This window comes from Apteryx rowi, unplaced genomic scaffold (assembly GCF_003343035.1).
Source record: "Apteryx rowi isolate R43461 unplaced genomic scaffold, aptRow1 scaffold_554, whole genome shotgun sequence".
Taxonomy (NCBI): domain Eukaryota; kingdom Metazoa; phylum Chordata; class Aves; order Apterygiformes; family Apterygidae; genus Apteryx; species Apteryx rowi.
In genome coordinates, this window is record NW_020450821.1 from 316,558 (window position 1) to 342,747 (window position 26,190).

The window sequence follows — 26,190 nt, forward strand, 5'->3', positions numbered from 1 at the left end:
CACCTCCCGTGCGCCCGGCGAGGCCTTTTCCCCTCGACGCGGGGCTGCCGGCGCGGGAAGGCAGCGGCTGCGCAGTGCAGGCGGAGGCCTGGGACGTGGTGCCATCTCGTGGCCCTGCGACCAGCCTCTCGGGCTGGCTCCCRGCTGGAGAGCGGAGCCGCCGGCCCCGGCCGGAGAGCTTGGATGGGACTTGGCCGCAGCAGTGCAGCCTTTACGGCAGCTTTGCGTTTCTCCGCCAAGCCAGGGAGCCGCTGCAGATGCAGAGGATGGAAGTGGCAGGGCCACGGCTCCCTAGGGAGCGCGTCTCGCGGGGATATTTATTCGGCCGCATACTTTACTTATCAAAGTAAAGGTGCTTTTCTTCCCGGGGCTCCCATCGGCTGAATTAGTTTGCAAGGTTTTATGCTTGGGCCATTGAAATTCTTGAGGGCAATTAAGTGAGGCTGCCGGTGATTAGATGTACTCATTGCCCGACGTGTTCCCACTGCGCGTCTTCCCCGGTGGGATCGGAGGCGCCCAGAGAGGGGAACCCACCTCCGCGGCCGCAAACCCGGGATATTTGCAGGCATCGACCCGTTTTGCTAAGCGCGTGAACACGCGTGGATCGCCGAAACCTCGCAAAGCAGGACAGGGGGTCCTCTGCGCCCGACGGCGCCGGGTCGCTCCCATCCGCGGGAGCAGAAGGCGCTCGGCCTGCGCGGGCACGGCGGAGCGGCACCGCGACCCGAGCGCCCCGGCCGGGCTGCGCGCCGCCTGCCCCCGGCCCCGCTCCGGTTCAGCGGCTCCTGCAGGTGGAGGGAGTTAATCAGTGACGAGCGGCTGATGAATATGCGCCGGGCCAGCGGACAAGACACGGCCCGGCACTGCGCTCCTACAGCGCCAGAAAGAGGAAAAAAAATTGCTGAGGAAATTAGTCAGGTTCCTGCTCCACCCTCGGAGAAAAAGGTCTGAAATAGAGACGCGAGGAGGAACTGCAAATTGCCCTGTCGATCGGCACCGCGTCCCCTTGMCGCGCTCGCTGCCTCCTCCGGCAGGAACCGCATGGCCTGGAGCCGGGTTCATCCCGACTCCCTCCCCAAAACTGCTCCCCAAGTGCCTGGAGCATCCTGCTTCCCAGCCCTGTGTGCATCCCCCTTCCCAGCCTTGCATGCATCCTGCTTCCCAGTCCTGTGTGCATCCCACTTCCCAGCCCTGCATCCCCGGAGCATCCCACTTCCCGGTCCTGCATGCATCCCGCTTCCCAGCCCTGCATCCCCAGAGTGTCCCACTTCCCAGCCCTGCGTGTGTCCCTGCTGGAAAAGCGCAGACGTGTTTAAAGCGGTGCAAGGCGCCGAAGCAAAGCCTTGCGCTGACCCCAGCGGAGATTTGCACCCTGCACGGGGCCAGGCCTCGGCGCTGCCTGGGGTTTCCCACGACGGGGCCGTACAAACCCGTATAAACCATATAAACCGAGGTGGCACCRGCATGCCTCCGGAGCGGCGACTTGACTTGGGAGCCCACCGGCCGGGACGGGTCCCCCAGCACCCCGGCGCGACTAACCCGCTGCAATGACCCACTGTTCTCCTGCCACCGGTGTCCTCAAGCCGCTCCTCTCTCCAGAGGGCGTTTCTATAGGCAGATTCGGGATCTTCCCGACCGTGCGGCCCCGGGATGCTCCGCTCCGGCCCTTGCCCTGCAAAATGCACCTGCTTCATGCAGACGCACGTCAGCCGGGGYGGCAGCACCGCCGGCCGTGGGCACCGGCTCGGCAGGTCCCCGTGCGACGCCGGAGGGCCGGACTCTGCCCTGGCRCGGGAAATCTCCGCGTGGGACGGGCCCCGGCGGCGCTAAGACAAACCCTGTGTTTGCGAAGCTGGGAGCCTTATCTCCGGGCGACGGGAAGCTCCCGGTCACCTGCAAGCAGAGYGCGGGAGGGGATTTTCCTCCTCCCCTCCTGCCGGCATCAGGAGCGTTTTGCTGCGGGGCTGGGAGCTGCTCCCGCGCCGGCCCCATCCCCGCCGTTGCCGCCCCGCGCCGGATCCCGGCCCCCACCGGCTCCTCCGTTACCCACCCGGCGCCGGCAGCGGCCTCGTTTTCTCCCCAGCGTYGCCACGTGCTTTAGACCGCTGCCATTTCCCACCCCAGAACGGGCTGCGTTTTGCTGCTCGGCAATAAAACCTCTGCAAGATAACGTGCAAAGCGTTTTCCCTGCTCCGAGTCAATAAATGGTACCGTGGCGGGGGGGGGGGTTTCCCTGCACGGGATCCTCGTGCCCCCGCGCGGGGCTCCAGGAGCGGCTGGACCCTGCTGCGCCGCGGCGCTGCCGTGCACGCAGAGCGGAGCGGCGCGGGGCTCCGGCGTCCCTTGCCGCCTCGGCCGTAAATCACCCTGCATGCGATAAGGTAATTACCTTCTCCTTGAAACGATTCATAGCAAAAGCTATAAAGCGCCCGGCTTGTAAACACGGCAGTAAAGAGGCAGGACGGCAAAACCTTGGCCGGGGCGGGGACGGAGCGGCGGCGGCGGCGGCCGAGCGCCTCGTGCTCTGCCGGCCCGGGGAGGCGAGCGGCCGTGGGAAGCCGGCACCCGGCACTGCTGGGACGAGCCGCATCGTCACCGACCTGCGGTGCGGCGTGGCGTGGCGTGGCGTGGCGTGGCACGGCATGGCGTGGCGGCCTCCCCGGGGCGGCAGAGACCGTCGCGTCCCGCTCTGCCTCCAGGCGGAAGCTCTGCGGCGGCTGTGCGGTGCGAGGCTGCAAAATCCAGGCTCCGACTCGCACCGGCGTTTCGGTGCTCGCTCCTGCAACGCGACGGGTCGCTGCGATGCCTGGGACTCTCCGAGTTCAGAAAAGTCCTTTCGGGGGAAAAAACACAGAGGAGAGCAATCGAGTACGTGCACAGATAAACACCAAAAGCAAGTGCATAACAGCTTCATTCCCTTACAGATGACCTCCACCCGGCATTCGAACACGCAGCCTTTTTCTCATGCGTTCTTGAGGGAAAGACAGCGGTCGGATTTTGAGGAATGCGTACAACAGCTCTCCAAGGCGTCGAGCAATCCCTCAATCCCTCCTGCTCCGTAGCAAGCCAGTTTCTCGAGGAAACGGAGAGCTCGTACGGAGAGAGCTGCTTACGGCGCCTTCAGCCAAGGCTGCCCAGAAACTGCTTTTACTCTCGGAGACAAGAGGAATCCTTATCTTCCCGTCTGCGAGAGTTAGCAGGCTCCCCAGCACGCGTCAAAGCGCCGCACGTGGACATTTAAAAGGACGTATCCACCGAGCGTGCAGCCTCCTCGAGGAGGGTTTTGCCACCCTGGCAGAGACGCGCGCTCCTCTGCCGTYGGGTCGCCCGAGCTCAGCCTCGTGCAGAGCACAAGCGCGTTTTCTCAGATCTCTTCTGCTGTTTCAAGAGGCAGGTGAGACTTTGCAGAATTTTTTATTAAAAAACCAAAGACGCTGGCTATGTGCTATCGGAGAACCCCGGCAGCTCCCGTCCGCTTCTCAGGGCACACGAAGCACCTTCGGAGGCTGGGTTTTCGGCGCTGGGAGCGAGCCAGGTGTTTGCTGCGTGGTGCCCGCGTGGTGCCCGCCACGGCTGGGAGCAGGGAGCAGCGCTCGGGCCGCGGGCAGCTCGCGCTCTCCTGCAGCGYCCAGCTGGGCACGCGCAGCCTTCGCCGGCGGAGCTGCAGAAACGGCCGGGCACCAACGCCGCTGCAGCGCCTGCCCGGCACGTGGAGGGACACCAACCTTGCGTTAGCTCCTTCCTCAAAGAGGGTGTGTTTCTACGCGACATCACGTACGCGTTCCTAGGAGCAAAGGCAAAACTCCTTTCCCAAAACACTTCCTGTAATTCTTGCATYGACAGAGATTTCTCCGGTCCAAAACGCGCTGTCCTTCTCCCTGTGTTTACGTCGGGCATGGGTTTGAGCAGACGTTCAGCACAACACTGTTCCCAAACCTTGAGCAGGACACCACGTCCGACAGTGGCCTCCCCTCCCGCGTTTCAGCTGGTGCAGCGCGTAGCCGGCTCTCAGCAGAGCTTGGCAAGGAGTCCGGCCCCGCTTGCGTGTTCAGCGGTGACCGGACAGATCYGGAGACCAAATACAGCTGCAAAACGCAGGTTCGTTTCATGGGGTGGAAACTCAAAGGTGGGATGGGGGGACATCAGCAGAGGAAGCAAGAACTAAAGAYTCAGGTGGAAACAGGCTCTATGCTGCCCAAGAAGGAGAAGAGGAGTAAGTGTCATTTTAAGTGCAAATCTGGAACCTTAAGCACAGCCGAGAGCTGGCGAGCCCGGATGGGGGCCGCGCTCCCCCCGAGCCCAGCGAGGGCAGAGGTGATGCGGGGCCCGGCCGCCACACTCTTCCCCGCAGCTCCCTTCCTCAGCCTTCAGACGAGCCCAGCTCCGAGCCAGCCACYGGCAGCTCCGTTCCCACTGCAGGCTGGTACAAAGGGAGACGAATCGATTCCTGGCAGGGAACCTGGGAACAGCCCCATGCAGCCGGGGCGGGTGATGAGCTAGACACGTCTCCATTAACCTGAGCGAGTTCAGGATATGCAGACTGTTTTAGGCGCACTGAAAGCGGGGGCAAGGGGGAGGGTGGAAACGATTTTGTRTGTCAAGGAGCTTTTATGACAGGCAGCGCTTGCGCTGAACGCTGTTTGGATGTCTACCAGGGGAACCTGTTTAACTCTCAAGGCGCCTCACGGACTGCCTGATCCCTGGAGGCATCGATTGGACCCTGGCACCATCAGGGAGCTAAGCCTTCCCTAGGCTTTCAGCGCAGCCCCCAGGGAGAGGAGGTAACAAACCCACAAGGGAATCGGGCTGAGAACACCGCCACGCTTCCCCTAAAACGGCAACAGAGCTGCAGGGTAGCACTGCYTCCTTAAGAGTCAAACCGTCTTAGTCCAGAGAACCTAGTGTGAAGTTTCTGGCTTACATAGTGCAGTACCACCAACCTGGAAACAAGGAATTAGTTTTTGGAAGACAGGATGAGTGAAGGCAGCAGGGAGGGCAGGCCAGGTGTAAGATATGAGGAACATGCAGAGTTAAAGGTAAAGTGTGTTCGCTTTAAGCTATTATRCCAATATTGGCATATTTAGGTTTATTGTAGGAACATAAGTGTGACAAACTATGCAGTGCTCAGAAAAACAAAATAGCAACTCCATAGTTGYCGTCAGTCAGGTTTCCAGTATGGTAAAGGCAGACAACACCAATTCTGCCAGACCTTTCCTTTACAAATGATTCTGAATATAGCAGCAATAGTAACAAARTGCTTTTAAATAAGGTCATAAAACAGGCTGTTTGTATAAAATATATCAAGAATGAAAAGGCATTTGTTTTCAAAGTCATMACATCCTAAAAGCTTAGCTACCAACAAAACCCACTGCGGACAACTTAAGTTCACTAAACAAATTTAAAAAAAAAGAAGTTTTACAGATCATTTAATCAGGAGTTATGAATGACTTGAATAAGTGTGAAATAAATGATGTAATACCAACAGCAGGAAACTTCTTTTGGATACCCTGTGTAAATAAAAGCAGTGTGTTTCTCCTCTGTACAATCAGAAGCATAATTTATTGGTCACCAAAACAGGTGTTTCTTTCTAAGCCTCTGTTAATTCAGTGGCATTGACATGATTTGTCAAGATATCTTCTAGATAAACAGACACTCTTATTCTAGCTTTGCCCTCCAGCTGTTTCTCTATCCCACAGAGATGCTCAATAGCTCCTTTCARTGCTTTCTCCCTCTCACACAAGTCTGTGTGCATCCCTGCTTCATTTTCTTCAACTCCAGATTTCATATATTGCAAGACATAGGATTTGATTGCATCCCCRTTTTCTGTTATAGTTTCCAAAATGAACGGCAGGTCCGTATTCTTTGCCAGGCTTAACAAATGAATCAGAGCTTGGCAGATCTGCGTTCTGAGGCTGGCGCTGTACTTAAATTCCAGAAAGTCCTCAGTGTCTTCACTTTTCTGCAAGGCTACCACCAAGGCACTCCAGATCTGGCAGAACTGTTCAGTGGGTCCATAACATTCCCTCTTGCTAGGGATGGAGAGCGCCATGGCTGATTTGATTCGGACTTTAAAATTCTTGCATGACTTCACTACTGAGGAAAGTGCACTGTATGCTTGTGTGGTCCAAGGAGCCTCTCCTAAAACAAACAAAACTCAAAAGACTCAAAAAACCCCCCAAACTTTTAAATCCATCAAAATATACAAAGCCACAAAAGTATCTCCTAAATATTTACTGGGCTTACATTACTGTATTYATGCTGGTCTAATGAAAGAATCATGGGTTATGAAAAGAGAAATTAGYTTAAAAACAGTTAATCTTCTGAAGTTTTGTAGGAGGAAAAGCAACATTTTGAATCTATTCACAGCTATAATCCCATCCTCACAYTCTTTTCTAACATGATAGATCCAACTAAATATAGTAAAGTTATGCCTGYATTAGCATTTGCAGGATCTGAGCCTACTTCACTGGCAACAAGAGTTCTGGGCAAGACGTACCTCYGGATACAACAGCAAGATTCAACTCAGTTTGCTTTCTCTCTCCTCCCCCAACACACTCGTTACAGAGACCTTCTTATCAAAACCACAACCTGCTGCGTAAATCCAAAGCCAGTGGGACAAGTCTACTCACCGAGTGGCAAGGCAGGGTTCTTAAATACATTCCCCAGTGCGTAACAAGCATTCCAGCGCACTTTCATAGTGGCCTCACTCTGAACAGTAGAAATAAGGGCCTGAAGAGATTCTTCGATGGTTTCCCTAAATCTGGGGTTTGTTATATGATACGGTTGAAGGAAATGAAGCAGATTCCCAAGGGCCCGGACTGCATTGCTCTTTACCTGGAACACACACACACACAAAAATAAATTCTGGCTTCTGACTTATAAGCAAAGCTTTTGTCAAGCCTGCTACGTAATCATGCACAGAGTCAACAAGGAGCCCATCTGGAATCAGACTGGTTTCTTATCAGATCGTAACTTCCTAAATGCCAACAGAAAGATCATTCTCTGCAAATGGTCACCTGCTAGAAGGAAAACAAGAGAAAGAAAAAAAATGGGCACCGTGCAAAAGTGCAGTCAAGCACCCTGCAGGTAAAACGACATGGGAAACATCCAAACACCAGCCCCCAAGTGATGATGCCGAACTGCAGCTCCCTGTCTGCTGGGGCACCGCGGGGCCAGCAGCCTGCCATCTCCCAGAAGCAAACTAACACAGACTGGAGCGTGGCTAACAGAAACAAGCACAGCCATGCCAGAAGTGCTGCTATCTGAGGTGTCAGTGTACTTCACAGCATTGTGATAAGTTTTTTTGTACGCAAGGACTCTGATTACAAATAAAATACAAAATACCCCAAAGCAAGTAACTGGTGCCTTTTTTTTTTTTTTTTAAATAAAAAGCAAGAGCCAATTACATCATGATAACCCCCTTTTCCCCTCAATCATACCTTGTCTTTGTCCTTGGATGCTTCAGTTGCTGACCGTAACATTTTCAACAGTAGGAGATCAGAAAATTCCTCTTGAAAACTTTGTCCCATTGTTTCCCTAGCAGAAAAATCATACTGAAAAAGACCTGCTCAGACAATCCATCCTCAAAGATGGGATACAATCCTTTATAAGGGCATATGAACAACCTTCACTCTTGAAAAGGCTAATATGTAAGACAGACTTTACTACATGTGACCACTGTGCTTATTAATTTAAAACCAAGCTATCATTGCAAGAAAGCCTGTTAGCAATGCATTAAGTCCGTAATAAAAGACAGAGGGCAATGAATTGCTGAGAGGCAAGATAGCAGGAATATATGATAACTATTTTTCCTGTTAAACATGTAACAGTAGGTTGGACTTCCTTCAGTCCTTGGCTTGAGGAAGTGTTAAATATTTATTAATCTTACTTTACTTCCACATAACACAGACGTAACCAGGGAACATGCAGCTACACAAAGTAACATACAAGAAATAGAAAACTGAAAAGTAAACTTGAATTATACTCTGGAACTAAGGATTAGAAGACATAAAACCAAGCAGATTAGTAGAGCTCAAGCCCAGATGTGATATGGGATACTCAGAATAGTGTCCTACATCAGTAGATACATAGGTTGAAGAGCGGTTAGAAAGAAGCATCCAATTCAGACACATTCAACCACAGTTTTTCCCACTACAGGCATTTGGCTTTTCTGATACTAAGCAGATAGTACCCTCTATCTGACGCTACTGGAATACTATCACTGWCAGAAGTTCTGCTTACGTACATGTTGACAATCAGAGTGTCTGTAAGATTGCCCAGGGACCAAGCTGCTTTGGCACGGACGTTTGGAGATTTGTCATGCAGGGAATTCAGGATAGCATTTGCTGTGTCTGCCACAAACATCACATCCTATAGAAGTAAAAACTGCTGCAAAGTTAGAAAAGCTTTCAAAACCCAGGTGATTTCCTCAGCCACATGCACATCTTAGCCTTTCTAGCAAAAATGAAAACTGCACAGAGACCAGCTCTATTAATACATCCTTCTTTTTTAGGCAACAACTTTAACATGTTTCTAATGCTCTCAGTACAGCTTTGTTTGATCTTTAATTAACAGCCTAAGCCTGCATGGTGACCAAGTTCACCACTCTCTTGGGTAGCTGCTGCTGAAAGGGTTCAATGTATAATTTAATTTCAGTGGTACTTTAGTTACTTTGGATTTTAACATAATTACCTGGACTGCCAATCTCATACTCATCAAATCCCATTGTTAAGAAAGTTAATTGCTTCTCCAAACTCCCTGTTGAGCTGTCTGTCTAGTCKTCTCTTCTACAGCACACTATATTTCATCTTCATTCCCTTTCCTGTGATAAAGGATTTTCTTTCAAAATATTTTGGACTAAAATATCAACTTCAGCTATAAATTTGTTGTAATAATCACTCATTTAAGGCCACACTGCAAAAATGACAATGCCTTCCATCTCAACCAAGCTAAGATAAAATTGTACAGGAAGCAAAAAAGCATTTTTCCATAAATAAGCTTGACTTCTTATTTTGAACAGAACTGAAGCCTTCCCATCAAAAACTTGTTAAGATCCACAGAATGGTGTACAGCTGTCCCTTTTTTCCCCAACTTCGCTTCATCTCTTGCAGCTCCTTTATGCCAACCTTGTTTTCCCTTTCTGTCCCTGAGAGCTGGGGGAAGATCCTAACCTCCCTCCTTCTCCCACTTATGTGGTACTCTGGGTTCTGCTTCATCTCACATAGCAAAATTGCCACACATGGCAAGAGCAGGGCTGGAGACAGTAAAGAAAAACTTTACACACCAAAGACCAAAAGCAAAAAGGAAGGCCAACTCATTGCAAAAGAACTCATGTCCCACATCTTATGGTTCAGCAAATCCATTGTAAAATGACACAGAATGAGAAAAGCGGGCCAGTTCTGACCTGCCGAAGGCAAGAGAAGAGGATGTAGACTCCAAGCGCACGTGCGGCAGCAGCTTTCACCAGGGGGTTCTCACTGTGGTTCAGGCCAAGCAGCAGAGTAATGCACAGTATCTGCCGGTCATTCTGCAAGGATAAGCAGTCATGGCAATAGAGAGGAACTGGAAAAACCCCTGTCCCACAGAGAAAGTCAACAACTGATGAATTGTCTGAAAGAGCCTACTACTTGGAGTTTGCAGAAGCTACCATTCAAATCATACTCTTTTCTTTAAAGTAAACTGACTGGCATTTCAGGATGCTAAAYAGGAAAGAGGAATGCTTCCAGGAAAAGTGATCTTGTTGCTGCCAGTTAACATTTTGATTTCCTTCATGATTTTACCTATCATCCAAATGCAAAAGGTAAATGGCCCTCTGTAATAAAACAGAGTGAATCAGTTGCTTTTTCCTGTCCTACCTCACAGATCTATATGAAAGCAGCTGAACTGTGGGAGAGTCACTCTTTCCATTTCATAAATGAGGACAACAAGGCAGATTAAGTTCACGCTGGCTAGTTTGCCAATTTACCAACCCGCAACAAAGATCAACTGCGCTGCATCAGAGCAGGGGTCAGAGTGGGCACTGACTTGACCCTGGCATGGTCATAAGGAGAAGAGGGTGTTTGGGATCAAAGTACAGAGGGATGAAGTACGTGCTGTGCTTGAAGAAACCAGACTGAAAATTCCAGAGATACTGCTGCACTAGCAATTCTYGTCAAATGAGTTTTGGCAGAATACTCCCCATCAAGAAGGGCACAGTGACATAAAAGGAGCTGCACAATGCAGTGGTGATACATTGCCAAGGCTTTAATGTTTGAAAGCATATTTCATGTTGCAAAAGGAGAGTAAGGCCAACACATTTGTTTGCTTCTGCCAGGGCAAACACTGCAGTTTAATGTTTTCGAAGCCAGTCAAAAGAAAAAACACACATGCAAATTGGTGAACAACATCAGTCCACTGCCATTAGCTCAGCTGTCATCTCCAACACTTAACCTGCAAAATAGCAACCCCTCTCGCCACCCCCATGTAATGAAATTCTTGCCTTCCATCGCCTCTGCATCATAGCCAAGGCTGAGTAGTCATGGCAGGGCCAAACAGCTTCTGCGATCCACAGTTTAATTGGGTTATCAGACTGATTACTCACAACATTACATTTTCCAGTCTTTATAATATTTTTTACATTCTGAACAAGTTGTGACTATTGAAAGGCTTCCCTGACCCCCACTCCACATAAATTTTAAAAGGCTCTACATTACTATAATCTGGTAAACAAGAACAAAATCTCAATAGGTAAAAATGCCATACTTAACGGAGTCCCCTGTTACCTGCAGACTGCTGAAAGCTTCTGGTAAAATAGAAGAAAGAGCATCACAGGCGCTCGTCTGAAGAGTTGCGTGTTGAGAATTCTGAAGGGCACCAGGTAAAGGGCCATTTAACATCATAGTCCAGAAAGCTACAACCTACAGGGAAAAAGCCRACTTTACCTATTTAAATGCAAGAATTATCTGACACTGGCTAAACTTGAAAATATTACCAACATGCCTACTACCATAGATTGTCTTTTTCTATGATCTTTAAGACATACTTATAGCAGGTAACATAATCAAGCAAAGTGATTATTACAACTGTTTATAACCCTAAAATAATTACACAGCATCCAGTTGTATAAATTATTTTTCAGCCATTTTAGTACTGCTATAAAGTACTTGTTCACTGAGTTCTATTTGCYTCCTTCTCAAGGGCACATACGTTTTGACTGGATTGCATTAGGCAGAATTACAATTCCATTCTTAAAACCACAGTTAGGTATTTTCATTTGCCTGACAATTTACATTCATATTAARTAACAGAAACCCAGGGGTACTAGACATGTTTCCTGTCTTATAAGGTCACTGGTGACAGGCTCAAAATTTAGCATACCCTAAAGTAAATTTTTCAAATTGCCTGCTGTTCACAGAAACAGGATTTAAATAGGCCTGTGTTGCTAGTAGAATGACAGTTCTCAGCTTCAGTGAACTTGTCAAAACTCCCCCCCCCCTTTTTTTTTTATTGTGACGGTGGCTGAACACTGGAACAGATTGCCCAGAGAAGTAGTGGAATCTCCATCCTTGGAGATATTCAAGGCCTAACCGGACACAGTCCTGGGCAGCCTGCTCTAGCTGACCATGCTTGAGCAGGAGGTTGGACTAGATGATCTTCAAAGGTCCCTTCCAACCTCAGCTAYTCTGTGATTCTGTAAAACAGCCTCAAGCAATGGATTTTTCTATAATCGCATGTATTATGGTACTAACCACCCTCTCTGCACTTGTGAGCAGCCAGAATATTCAGGCAGGCTCATGTAACAACGCAAATTCACCAAAACTCTAAAAGTGTATTTGTGTAGGTTTTATGTAGCACTGATACCACATGCAGTATCTGCACTATTCCTCCAGCTTCCAGACTTGTATTAGGCAGGAAGAAAAGAGATGAGGAAAGGCAGATAGTGTAAATACCATGCAAAAATTGCCTACCTCCAAACCAAAATGAATTCCAATACATGTGCTTTCAAAAAGACAAGAATCCTTAAAGCACAAAGCTCTCTAACATTTCCACACAGCAATTTCCACTGTGATAACTACTAACGCAAGAAAGTGATGAAAGACTTTACTAGAGTCCTTGCTCAACTTCAATAGACAGCAGTCACATCTCAGGAACACACACACACACACACACACACACACTTAAAACAATAGCTATCAACCTTGCCAGCTCACTTTAGCAATGCAGTAGAACAAAACACATTAGGGAGGAAGGCAAGCTTCCCTAGAGTTTCATGCAGGAAACCTGCAAGAAATTACACGTACCAGGCCCTACAGTGGTGCAGGGTACTCCCTTTCTGCTTTTCTGCAATTGCTTTATCTGTATCCATGCCAGTAACTTTGTGGGGAATTCAAGAAATGAAGCTCAGTTAAGTGCAATCTCAGATGGAGCCCGCACACTTACCACACTGACCGGTACTCTCTGATCAGGGGCARTGGCTGAATCGGGTTTGTACTGCTGTACTACACCTGTGCCCAGCTCCTCCAGAAGCTGCAAGAAAATTAAAAGCAACTTGGTCTTTATCAAGGATGATTCAGACACCATGAAACTAAGGCAATTTTTACCTAGAACTATACTTATTTACCCAGGGAGCAAAAATGTAAGATTCAGAATTATTTTAGACTCTATTCTGCCCCTGTTAGAGAAGAGATTAGAAGAAAAGCTTTTCTTAAATAAAGTCTCCAGCTAGGGCAGCATAACAAACTGTCAGGCAAAGAGGGAATCTCTTTGAGCTTTCCTTTGGGTGAGAGACTAGAGATTCTGCACCAGCTGGTGTTAAATAAGGGAAGGGCCAGTGCTACAGTCTTTGCACTTCCCAAGCCTCCCGGTGACTTAGTAGAGCAACAAATCTGTGCAAATAACGCAAGACTGGAACCAGAAGGTGCATTTCTCAAAGTGGCAAGGTGCTGCATTTCTCAAAGAGGTACAGCAGGGCACCAGCTCCTTTTTACAGCATGCTACATGAAACACACATTGATGCGCTGAATATTCAGCATTACTCATCCATATTTGCAGAGCACACTGATAGGTAAAACTAACTTGATAAAACAACATTGGTGTTCCCTCATGTTCTTACCTTGGCTCCATGAAGCTGAATAGATGGATCCATTTCTTCCATGCATTTGCAAGCCACTTCTCCAAGCTCTAGCAAATAGCTCTGAGCCATAGAGAAATAGCCTTTTACAAGAAGAGCCAACACCTAAACACGAATAAAAGAAATTCCACTCAGTATTTTTTTCTTTCTATTAAGCCAAAATACCCCAAACACACACACAGCCTGTTAACAGGCTAATCAGCACAGTGACCATAAACCAAACTCTAATGTAACAGATACACCTTGCAGCACAATGTTCAGAATACTAGAGCTAATTAAAAACCTTCTTATTCCATTATCTTGTTCAAAAAAGGGCAGCAAAAGCATTATCAGGTAGCAACATGATGAATTATTTACTGCGAGTTACTGTCTCCTGTAGCTAAAAAACTAAGCAAGAGTGGCTGAAAGAGCAATACATTATGTATCTCCTGTAATATTGCTGTCATGTCCTGAGAAGCTAGATTCAACAAACGGCCATCATTCCAGAAAAAGAGTGAGACTTTTGGGGATGTATATTGCAAAATCTTAACATTTTACGTGGTTACATGAAGAAAAAGAGGGCCAAGTCTCAACATTCACAGGTACTTCTTTAATCATACCCAGCATCATSCCATGGTTCCTTTGCACGTAGGTTTTTTGATTGCAAGGTTTTTCCTCACTTTTTTCTAGGAAAACTTTAATTTAGATTCTGTACTGAGGAGTTTACATGGGGAAGACTCCCAGCCTTCACCAGATGCCAGCACACAGCTGGGAAATATGTAGAAATAATAAAGGTAACAAAATCACAGGCAGATGAACTTGCTGCTACAGGTTAAGTACGGGATGGTTTTCCTGTGGGAACAGGCATGCAATCAAAATGTTACTGCTCTTTCAGTCACAACATATCAGACATGCTTCACTAGCAAATGCATTAGTCTAAATCTCACTGAAAGAGCTAGGAGTACATGCAGCTCATGACTATGGCTCAGCCGACAGGAGGTAATTTGATCTGGTACCAAGCTGTTCATTTTACAAACTAGTTGTTCATCCCCACCTGTAAGGATTCCAGTCGAACAGGAGATGGTTCATAAACACTGCCAGATGGAAAGTTAGCATCACTGTCAGAACAGGAATCCTCTCGGGGCAGAACAATGATGGAAATACAGAGACGGATGAGCCAGCATGGTTCTGAAGGCATATTCCCTGGGTTATCTGGAGGCTCCCCTTCCAAGGGGAGTGTTTTTCTCCACTGCTCTGAAGAATTAAAACGATGAGGGGTTCCAGTACCACTATTATTTAGTCCTGAAGAACTGGGCTGTTGCAAAAGTAGCTGCACTTCCGGTAAAGGTGCTTGGATGGATACTATGGCTCCTAATAATGTGAGACTAGAAACTCGGACATTAACATCTGCAAGAAATAACAGTGAAGGAGGAAGAAGTCTATTAGCATCTCGCTAATGCAACAGCACTCTTCAGCGGTTTTCAAACAAGACAGATCATAACATAATTTGATAGTGATAGACCTATTTATGTATTTACCAAGCACAAGAAAAGAAATCCACAAGTACTGCACAACAGCCAATGCTGAATTAACGCTGAATTAAGGTATAACATATACAAAGAGGATCCAACCAAACAGAATGCAAACCTTTATGGCAAATGTATGGCTTTATCTGGTTCCAAACTCTTGTCAGCAGACCAGGCTTTAAACGGTTGTATGGTGCATTTGAAACCAAATTTGCAAGGCACTGAAACACACAAAAGAACATACATGGAATGGTGGTTATAATGTCAGCTTGGCCTCCAACAGATTTGTTTTTACATCTGCAGTTCAGGTCACTGAGACAGCTAATTATCTGAGGGCACCTGAAAACAAATGACCCAGTTACCTGCTTTTAGAAATCTGGTTACAAGCTTGACTTCTAGAAAAAGTATTTTACTTCTGTGACCTGGCAAAAACACTAAGTAGGGTAACACCAGGTAATTACCTTGATTATTTGTGTCAGAGTTTGAGAGGAGGATTCTGCTACCAGGGCTAGCAGCAGGCAGCGGTGCAATTCTCGAATGCTAGAAGCAATAGTTACAGAGAAGGGAGTAAAAGCTCTCTTGTGATCATTAGCATCCTCAGCAACAGAGAGAAACTGCTTAGAACCTTCCAGTATGGCTGAGAGAACTTGAAGAGAACAGGCACGTGTCTGAAATGATAAAAAAAAGAATGTTATTACAAATAAGAGAAAATCCTCAACTTCTCTTTTACATACTTCTTCCTGTTTAACCTGTGACTGTTACACCACACCTTTTCTTTACCTAGAAAAGTACTACCTGAGAAAGGACTGGAGAAATTCCTAACATCATTTTTCATCAAAGCTGAGTTCCAAGATAACTTTTTACAACACAAGAGACCTCATCTTTGGTTCTTCCAAAGCAGTTTAGTTACAGAGCACCAGATATACTAAGTTGTTAGCAAAAATTCATCAGAATGACTTGACATTTCACCCTTTATCTGAGTTCTTTTCTTCTATTAGCCAGGGAAGATTGTTTGAGAATCTACTATTTTCCCCTAGGCTTTCTTGAATTCTCCTCTCAACCATGTGACGCAAACCATATTTTTACTATGCAGCATAACTTTGGGAGCCTTTATATCAGAAATAAGTGACATTTCTGTTCTCCTCCCCAGTAATTCTGGGCTTTGCAGATTTTTACCAACTATCAAAGATAAAATATGAAAAGAAGAAAGAAAGATCACCATTTCCATTAGCCTTTGGGAATTTGGTTTTAACCCGAATTTTTCACCTTCTTCTTTAATTACTGTATTTTGCTTCTAGTGCATAATAATTGATCACACGCGCATCCTGGCAATGCTAGCTGAAACATATTTCTGTTACGTTTGAACTTTCTTTGCTAAAGCTCATTCATTTCTCAATTTGCAGCAATTACGGTCAGTTTAGAACAATCATATCGCATGAGAAATTTCCTTTTCTATCCCCCTTCCAACATGTCCTTTGAGCTGATGRAGGAGTTTAAAATTTATGAGTCTCTTTCTTCAGCAAGAGAATATTCAACTCCAATAATCATTTCTCATAAATTTAGACAGTATATAACCAGTCCTTTTTTCCTTAAACAATACATCCTCTTTCATTTTTTGCGGTAGAGTGACAAAGGCACCACAAATCCAGGAGCCAAAGTACTCTGCTTACTGAAGGTCAGAGAAGGCAAATGTTAAGATAAATACTTGAAAAATACAATGCTCTCAGTTCTACAGAAATGCCTCACCTTTGGAGAGGGGTCCTTTAAAGCAATAGTCATCAAGGACACCGACTGGGGGCTGCCAATACCAGGCGCATCAGGAACAAACGCTGACCAGTAGCCATAAAGAACTCTTTTTTCTATTGATTTTATAGCAGAGAGGAAACAGGCTAGAGCCCCCTGACGAACTTTGGCTTGATAAGATCTTAAAAAACAAGCAAACAAAAAGACTAATGAAATAGCAGCAGAGAAAAGTAATGGACTAAATCTCCTTCATTTATGTTAGTGGCTAGCTGGAAGAACAGCAAGTGAATACTTTATTCTTCCTCTTCCTGTTTAAAAAAAAAAGTACTGGAATCCTACAGAAGTGTAGGGAATCTGCACATATGTAAAAYTGGTGCCAGATCTACAAGAACAAAAAGTATCATTGAACGTGATACATAAGTTTAAATTGTTAGCAACAGCAGTATTATTTGCTACCATGTTTTATGTTTACATGAACAACAATTACCTCATTTTGCTTTGTATTCCACCTTCAGCATCAGAATATTCTGACTCACTGCTGCTGATTCTTTTCCAACTATTATAATGTGAAGATAAATGATCCTTTCCAGCAGGCATGTATGCAACATCTAACGCATGAGTCCGAGGATCCGAACAGGGACCGTTCTGCACATCCCCCAAGTGCAATTTCAGCATGTCTATTTCATGGATTGATTCATTCCCTGTATCAGCCAAATCTTCTTTTGTGTCTTCCCCAAACTCTCCCTTCTTTTGTTTCCCTTTGGACTTTTTTCTTCGGTTCTGTTTTAAGAAGAAAAATAGATTTTTTTAAATCTTTTGGAATAATACCTAGAAAGATGTGTAAACATTTTACAGTTGTAAGTTTTTTACTAAGGGGAAAAGGTGTCATCTGAGAATAAAACTGTTAATCCAGAAAAAAGCTGAGTGTAAGATAATAAATCATGTCTTCAATGAAGTTCATCAACTCACAATTTTACAAGTTTTAGTTTCTAAATGAGTTATTTTTAAATGAGATTTAGCTTACCAAAGAGTTATCACAGGTATTTATCATCCTATATGCAACAATATTGCACATACAATATCCTGTGCAATAATACTGCACATACATAGACAATCATACACCATTAATATATGAGAGTCTGCAAACTCTGCTTATTAGTAATAACGCTAACTTCAGCTTTGGCCTTTGTTTATCAGCAAATCATAAGATTTCCAACAAAACTTTTCTTTAAAATCGTATTTCACATAAAGAGATTAAAGAAGAGGAACAGCAAATGTTCCTGCAGTTCTTCTGGATTTACTGTAGGTGTTTAGCATCCTAAAAGCAAACAGTCAACAACATGACTCTATAACTTTATTTTGTCTAATGTCTTTCAGATAATCTGTAATCCAAAATGCTTTAACAAGGTTAAATAATAACCTGTAGAGGTTAAGCAGAGCAGAAAAAAAGAGAAAAAAAGAGAGAGAGAGAGAAAAAAAAAAAGCAGTCTCTAGATGAACTTGACTTCCCTATGAAAAAGTCAAATAATTGGGCAAGTGTTAGGGGAGAAAGAATGCAATTTATAAAATGAAAAGCTCTGACTAGTCTGCAAGCAGTCCCACGTCTGCAGGCCAAGAATTCTTGGCTACAGATGAATAACTGATGCACACAGAGTCAGGAAAAAACAATCTCTGCAGAGCCATTTGTTTTAGTCATCTGAGTTTACAAAGCAATTTTATTCAGTGCAGAGATTTATAATCAATACCTTTAAAGCAAAGAACCTGAAATGTATCACATGCTCAGAACACAAAGACACTGTCAGACACYAATATCATGTCAGGTAACATAAGATCACAACAAATATACACACGCACACAATCTGCATGCAATAGAAGCAATATATTTTCAGGTTACCCCTGTTTGCTTAAAGGCAGCCAATTCTGATTGTTCCTGTTTGACAGGCGACCTTTTATCATACTGAGGTAATGGAGCTGGGTACAAGGCGGGAGGCATTTCTATGCTCAGTCCTGGCAGTCCATGAAACATACATTTCTAGAACAGTAACAAAAACCGTTAGCATTCTTCTTACTGTATATTTATTCAGGTGTTTATCAATTTTCAGTATGGCTTGTGATCCTTTCTCCAGGTCTTGCCTCTCCCCATGCTATATAACATCTATGTTACAGCTTTGCAACATCTCAACTATCTCTAGAAGGATTTTAAGTAGGTCTTAAAAAAAAAGAGCCTCCTATCTTTCTCTCACATCCCTTTTTGAGGAGAGAAGGTAAGATGCTGAGAGAGACAAACTCAATGCTTTTTTCTTTATATCTCACACTACATCCTTCCCCCTGTGCTTAAGCTTCTCTGCTCCCTTTTCTAATCTCCTACTGTTTCCCACTTAACAAACATCTGGAACATGCACCTTGCAGTCTCTGCCTCTTTCTGAAAGTGGATTTGAGTATTCACCTTTAATACTGCAAGAAGGGATCCAAGTTGGTCAGTTTGCATTAGTTTCATCTTCCCACCATTTAGAAGTGACTGGATACCTTTCAGTGCATTTTGCAGCAACTGAAAACAAAAACACAGTATTACTTACTTTCCTTCCCAAAACATTGAAGGTTTGCACCTTTCAGGTGACCTTCTAAGCAGTTCCGGTCTTGCTCAATGTAACTACTGAGACAGTCACTTACGCTATCCGGTTGAAAAACAAGAAAAGGTTTGACTATTTCAGCAAATTCTCAGTTATTAACATTCCAAGTCATAAATGTAGTACTTCACTTCTGCCAAAGAGGAAATGTTTGATTATAATACAGTTACCTTTTGAATTCAAAATTACGAAGTGACTTGAATGTTCCACTAGCAGTTCTGTGAGCAGCACAATTTCCTAATTGGAGTATTCTGGACCATCAGGCTCACACTTACCATGCAAAAGGTGATGTCATCTACATCAGAGGTTTTTGAAGACTGCAGAATACTTAGAAAAGTTTGAAAACAGACACTTCTGTAAGACTCATCCAAATATGGCTGTCCAGGCACACTAAAATAAAAGCAGGAAGAGCCAAATTGTGGTTTTCAGTCCATCACACAGCTTTATAAAACTACACTAACTCAGATCCAAGCACTCCTCTAGAGAGGAGAGCACACCCTCCGATGGGTGGCTGGCTTTTAGATAGGGATAAACTCTATCASTATAAAGAATGAAAGAAAACATTCTGCACATAGAGCCAGTACACTCATAGCATGCCATAAGCTACTCTGCTTCTGTCGCCACCTTCTCAATTAAAATAAATCTCCACGCTTAGCTCAGCAAACTTTCATGTCTATAAATGCCAATGTTTTTCATCCCACACTTTTCATACAGTCGAGCTCTACATGACAGACTCTGAAAATCTTTAAAAAAAATCCTTGCAGTAAAATATTATTGCAGTAAGAGTCATATTATATTCTTACATATGAAACAAAAGCCCTAAGAACTGAAACAAAACTCACTGAACGCACTTCTGTAACCCAATGGTTTATGAAYTAGAGTCTGGCTTTGCTCTTCCATACAACAGGCGTGTGCACACGGCATTTCACTTACAGTAGAGGTATGGCTATTCCTTTGGGAAAGAGCTAAGATAATAGCTAAAGATGCTACCAAATTAGTTAAACTGCATAAGACCTTTTTAGGCAAAATGTGGCATTTAAAAAGGACCTTGAATAACTTTTGCCTTTTCCCTAGTTTCCATGAAGTCTGGGCAGCCTTAATGTGCTGAAACATTTTAACATCCACTTGTCTAACTGCATGAAGGGAGAGGGCAATTGCACCACTTTAATCTTTGCTACCTTAAGTACCCATTTATTATGGGCTGGCCATTGTTGCAATGGCTTTAAATTAATTAAACAAATTTCTTTGTAATGGATTCCTAAGCACCTGGTACCAGCACATTTAATTATCAAGCATACACTGATGGCTTGAGGTAATACTCACAAGACAACTCTAATATTGCAAGTGATTTTCCTGAAATTAGAATCACAGAATAGTTGAGGTTGGAAGGGACCTCTGAGACAATAGCTTGGAGCGCTAAAGTTTCAGATTTCACATTTATGCATATACAGCTTACAGGTCCTGCATTCAGTGTGTCTGGCATAAACCAAGGAGACTAGCTGGCCGCGCTGTTAGATGTGCATCTTCTAAAGCATCCATTCCATCATCTGTAAAAGCTGCTACCCACCTGAGACACAAGTTTGCCATGCTGCGCACTGCTGCCCTCCTGAGCTCCACATCTGGCTGAGCAGAATCACTGAACTGCAGCAGAAGTCCAGCCTTCCCCAGCAAATCTGGGAGATACTAAAACAAACCATCAAAAGTCATTATGGGTCAGCACTCTCCCTTCAGCCTACTGGTTCTTCCACATATCTGTGCTAAACAGAAAATATTTGACAGCTGCAAATTCAAATTTCATACAAAGATTATGTGACTAATGTGACAAGACAATATCCACTTGCAAACTTCTCTTATTTTGTATGAAAGAAACATCAGCCATGACTATAGTTCAGACTGAATCACAATTTATGCTTTCTTCCCAACCATAAAGCTAAGTTAGTAACAACCACTGTATCAAACTGCTGCAGTTATATAGGCGACAAACCCACACAAGCCAACAGCTCCAACACTGCTCRTGTGCACCCATCACCACCCCATGCTTCAGCCAAACAGCAGAAAACTTCTCTGCAGGCTGCCAGGATTTGGTGATTGCTAGGGGATTCAACATATCACACATGATCAGTCATTCAGCAGCAACAAGGGGCTTCATACAAACTTGAGGACTGAAACCTGACAACCTCCTCTTTGAAACAGCTTTGAGTCCACTGCACACTACAGACATGATCTGGTTACAGGATAAATTTCAGGATTCTCAATGGAGCCTGTTGAGTAATGTGCAATTTAAAGAGCCCTGCATTCTTCCTGCCTGACGCACAGACATACCAGGCTGCTTAGTCTCCAGATACGATGTGTCCTTCCTTTAGCAGCGTTCCTTGGTTCACACCAGACACTAGGCGGTCCCTACAACTGCAGCCTGCTGGTATAGACATATTTGGCATGGGAAGAATGTCTGTTATCTATTGATTATTATAACACGCACYTAACTCACCTGAAATGTAACTTTTCCACAAATACCAGGCACTACTTAAATGGGATCTAATCTTTATATAAAGGGTATGGTGGTTCAGGAATGCGATACATTTTCTATTCTTTCTTTTGGAAGAAAAGAAAATACAAATAACAAGGGTTGCAAATTTTTAGTGGTTACTTTCTCCTGTTTGTAAACCCACCTTCTGACATTTAGGTCCATTATTGTAAACAAGAGCTGCTAAGGCTTGCAGAATTTCAACATGAGTCCAAGAGCTGCATTGCTTAAGAGCAGAGATGGARTAGGAAAGAAGAAAATTCAAGTTCTGTTCATCAACTATCACCTGTGATAATAAAAAAGAATTGTGATCAAGAAAAGAGCATCATCATGTACTGCTGAAGTCAATATATCTGCCTCTTGATGGTTACAGGCTCAGGTAATCTGGCTGTTAAAATTACACACCATCACAGAAGCAGTCTACATTTAAGAAATGGCTAAATCAACAGAAGCATCTTCTAACCAAGAGTATTTCTTATGGTGCATCACTTCTGATTGAAAGCTGTTCTTATATGAGGAACCCCTCAACCACGCTACAGCCACAGATCAGAACATCAGCTAAGAATAAATAAACGCTAAAGTAAAAATCGGAGTGACTCCATATGAAGGCCTGCTCCACGGCCTCACGAGACAGGGACTAGTGGGGGAGCAGGGAGCTGGCATGCAGGGAAAGGAGRAGCATGGCCAAACTTTCCATACCTGAAATCTGTTAAGTAAGTGATGGATAAGCTGACAGACTTTGCTGACGAGGTGTTCCTGACCAAAATTAACCAGCTGACAGGCTTGGACAAGCAAAGCACAAACATCCTGGAAAAGAAAGCCTCGGTTTATTATTTAGAGACAACAGAGCTAAAATGGAAACCAYATCATCAACTAAGAGTTTGATCACACATCCACATCCATGCATGGGTAACACTAACATCCATATAGATTGATAACATAATGAAATGAAGCTCCAGTTGGGGAGCTTTCCCCCATTCATCCACAGACATCCATGCAGACGCAGGTATATGGTTACACAGATTCAAACTGCAGGAGTGCCACTCAAACAATGCCCCTTAAATAACAGAGCCMAAACCCACAATAATAATGGCAAAAGAAAAATACAAAGTTAGGGGATCAAGAAAAGAAAAAAGGGGCTTTGCCCAAACAAAACTAAGTACTTCTAAAATGCAAAGAAAATCTACTCTGGAAAAAAAAATGAAGAAAACCGGGCAAGTCAGCACCGTCTGTAGCGTAATAACGCAGTACGACGCATGCCCAGCGCAGCAGTCCCCATGCTGCACCCCCACAGCGCTTGCCGCAGAAAGCCTCACGTTAAGACCCCGCGGGCGGCCGCCCGTCCCCAGCACGGCCGGTACCTGCGGGCTGGGCCCCGCCGGCGCCGCCGGCCCGCAGCTCTCCGAGATGAGCTGGTCGAAGAGCAGGTGGAGCTCGGTGCGGCGGCCGCCGGCGCCGCCGGGCCGCTCCGAGCCGGGCTGCGGCCGCAGGGCGCCCAGCCGCGCCAGGTAGCGGCGGAAGGAGCCGCCCGGCCCCGGCTCCGGCGCGGGCTCCGCCTGCGGCACCGCCACCGCCGCCATCTTCCGCCCTCCCGGCACCGGCGCTATGGCAACGGGGAGCACTTCCGGGGCACGGGCGGGCGGCTACGGKGGCCGGGAGGGAGGCGCGCACCCCCAACCCCCCCCAACGGCCCGGGCCCCCGCCACAGCCTCGTCTCCCCTCAAAAGCGTTTTCAAGCGTTTTCTGCGCCGCGGCTGCCTTTAACCATCGGATCTAATAAAAGAGTAGAGAGCGAAAGATGGCTCCTTTCTTTGGGGAGGGGGAAGAAACGCGCTCGGCAGAGCCAAGCGTGGCTTCAGGGCGAGCAGGTGCCGGGGGGCTTGAGGATGCGACCTGGGCCCGCAGCGCGCCCCGGTTCGCCGCCGCCGAGCGCCTGGCGCGGCCGCCGGCCTGGACGTTGACACCCCTGCGGCACGTGGCGCCGGCAGAGCCTTCCGCGTGACGCGCCGCCTTCCGCTTGCGCTCGCCGSCTGGGTTAGGCGTATTCCTAACGGCAGCGGTGACACGGCTGCCCTGTGTCGGGGGCTTTCCTAAGGCGATTACAGACGCTGCCGTCCCGGCCGGGGCTCTGCCCGGTCACGCAAACATGCAGGAACAGCAACGTGCTGCTTTCTTTACGTAATGTATATGTAGGGCGACTGCCGCTGGCTGGCTGGTAGGCATAAGCCAACAGATGCCGGGTAAATTATCCCGTTTAGCCAGCAGCAGATCCGCAGGGAATCCCAATCCACTCACGCTAACACAAGGGAACAGCTCCGCGTGGAAAGGAGCGGCAGAGGGGGGAAAGGGGGAACCAATGCACATGTCCAACAAGGCACCCCGCGGCCACAGAGACGCAGGCAAGGAGGGGAGCCCCGTCCCCGTGCCAGCRGGGCAGCCGGGCGGTCGTGCCGTTTCCTACACCTGCAAGCGGCATGCGGATGCCCTCGAGCCACCTCCAGATTATTTCGCTGTAAAGCAGTGCTATTTCACAGGTGTTCGCCTTGTCCCACAGCAGGAACACAACAGTTTAAGGAGGAGAATAAAAAAGCCGCAGTCCGGGGGCATGCGGTGAATCCCCCAGGAGACACAGAGAGGAGAGCAGAAATCACCCAGTGGGAGAGGAGCCCCGGGACCGGACTCACGGGGAGACCCACAGCGTTCGGTGACTGTGGGACTTGCATTTGAGGTAGCAATGGGAGTCCTGGCAAGGGGCGGCCTGGGGACGGGCTCCCGCGCGGTGCCAGGAGCCGCATGCAGTAGGTGGCACCAGCCGGCCACGTTTGCGGCCGCCTCGCTGCAAAGCCCAGGGCGACTATGGCGCACGGTCTGCTCTCCGTCTCGAGGGAGAAGCGGCTGGCTTTGGCCTCCCTGCTTAACTGTAGGCTGTGCTTCCGCGTGGTGCGTTTAGGGGAGACGGTGCATTTATTAGCCATGGAGGACACAGTGTTTCGTTAAAAGCCGCAGTAAGCAATCTATATAATGTGAAATAAGATCCCAGCCTAGGGCTGCTGGGCCCTAACAGGCTGCCTCTGTCATCCGTCCACTGCCCTCTTCTGGCTCTGTTCTATGCCTGGTTTTGGCACAATCGTGAGACAACAGATTTACAGCACTGGAGGCACAAGGGATTTGCAGTTGGGAAGAGGAACCTGCTCATCTCAAGGACATTACTCCAGATTTGACCCACACCTCCCCTGAAAGTCATTTCYTGCTGATGGACAATATCAGCTTCACTTATTGTCTCCTACACTTTCTTTGGGAATAAGACCCCAGCAGAGAAGCCAAGGATTGAAACACTACAGAGCATCTCAAACTAGCCGATGGGGAAATACACGTGCCCCTGGGACTTGCCACGTGTTGCCACCATCCTGCACGCAGAGAGTTTCAAGCACAGGGAACCACGTCGTTCAAAAAGGAGCAGAAGGCTGCTGGGCTGGCACATACAGCACCCTCTTCTGCCCATGTCGCAAGCTGGCAAAGCCAAGGCCTGGTCCCCCGCCCGAGAGACTGTCAGCACTTCTCTCCTTCCCACCGGCTTACCCCACTTTACCCTCCTTTCATTCCCTCAAGTAAAAAAAACCACGTGCTGAACCACCAGCACCATTGCCATGGCTTTCTTCCTCGCACATGGCTGTCTAGTTATTGCTAATTACTCTGCTTCTTACACTTATCATCCCATTTATTCATTACTACTTTTCTCCAAAAATCAGCAGCAGGGATCCAAGGTGCCAGGCACAGCAAAACACACAGCAAAGAGACAGCCTCAGGAGGTACCCGATACTAATATTATGCTACGAGAGTTTTAGGGAGCTTTTTGCCTTCACAGCCCAGCCATTGCTTTAGGGAGAGCATCTGCTTGATATCATATAAATATGCTGGGAGGCAGAGTAAAAAGGAGGAGCATATGGCCACCTTCACCACGGTGGAGTCTTTGTGCGAGGGTCATCTTCATCACTGTCAGAAGGAAAGCACGCATGGGTGGAGCTGGTCTTAGTGTGAAAGCGAATCAAATCGGCCGTGCTGTGTTTAACCCCAGAACGTCTCGCTCCTTGCCATCCCTTCTGCTTCCCCACAAATGCCGCATGACACACGCTGGGATTCGGAGGGCGACCGCTGTCAGCACCACGGGAGGTTGCTCTGCTGAACGCCCAGCGCGCCGACTGGAAACCGGCTGGTGCCCTGTTCCTCCACCGCTTGCACCCCAGCTTTGGTTCGCTTCTGGAAAAGGGATCGAAGGCGAACACCTTCGTCCAACGACACAAAATCAGCAGCCGGCCCAGGCAGAAAATGACCCGTCCCCCTCACCCGTGCCCCCCTCACCCCCCTTTGCTCTCTGGAGCGGTGGTCTGTGCTCCGTCCCAGCAAGCTTTTCTCGTGCCAGCAATGCTGTGGCTTCAGCGGAGTGACCACGCTGGGGCCCGGACCGCAGCTGACATCCGCCAGCACTGGTGGCTCTGCGGCGATTTGCAGCATCTGGGAACCGGCTCAAGCAGAGTCACTTCGGTTTTGAAACTCCCAAGCCAGGAATTTCAGCTTTGCCTTCCCAACTTCCCTGCTTAGCATAAAGTTCTACCAAACCCACAGTCGGGGACTTTTTTGGTTTTGTTCCTTTTGTCACCATTTTATTTTGTGATTTATTATTTT

At 46.8% G+C, this 26,190-nt stretch overlaps 1 protein-coding gene across 2 annotated transcripts; it reads right to left on the reverse strand.

Moving 5' to 3' along the window:
* Nucleotides 1–5,540: 5,540 nt before the first annotated feature.
* Nucleotides 5,541–25,809, reverse strand: HEATR6 (HEAT repeat containing 6). 2 transcript variants are annotated; one of them, XM_026081545.1, is made up of 20 exons: nt 25,459–25,809; nt 22,207–22,328; nt 21,653–21,793; nt 20,551–20,666; nt 19,259–19,373; nt 18,803–18,904; nt 18,251–18,388; nt 16,844–17,136; nt 16,360–16,537; nt 15,075–15,281; nt 14,735–14,834; nt 14,142–14,494; nt 13,091–13,213; nt 12,418–12,504; nt 10,761–10,895; nt 9,404–9,526; nt 8,246–8,370; nt 7,440–7,536; nt 6,630–6,834; nt 5,541–6,138 (listed from the first exon to the last, which is right to left on the reverse strand). In XM_026081545.1, the coding sequence occupies exons 1-20, from the start codon at nt 25,520–25,522 to the stop codon at nt 5,588–5,590; spliced, it is 3,375 nt and encodes a 1,124-aa protein (XP_025937330.1). In that variant the 5' UTR covers nt 25,523–25,809; the 3' UTR covers nt 5,541–5,587. The 2 variants fall into 2 exon arrangements, with proteins under 2 accessions (XP_025937330.1, XP_025937329.1); XM_026081544.1 differs by lacking the exon at nt 25,459–25,809 and adding an exon at nt 22,869–23,097 and having other exon boundaries at nt 22,207–22,314.
* Between the last annotated feature and the right edge of the window lie 381 nt (nt 25,810–26,190).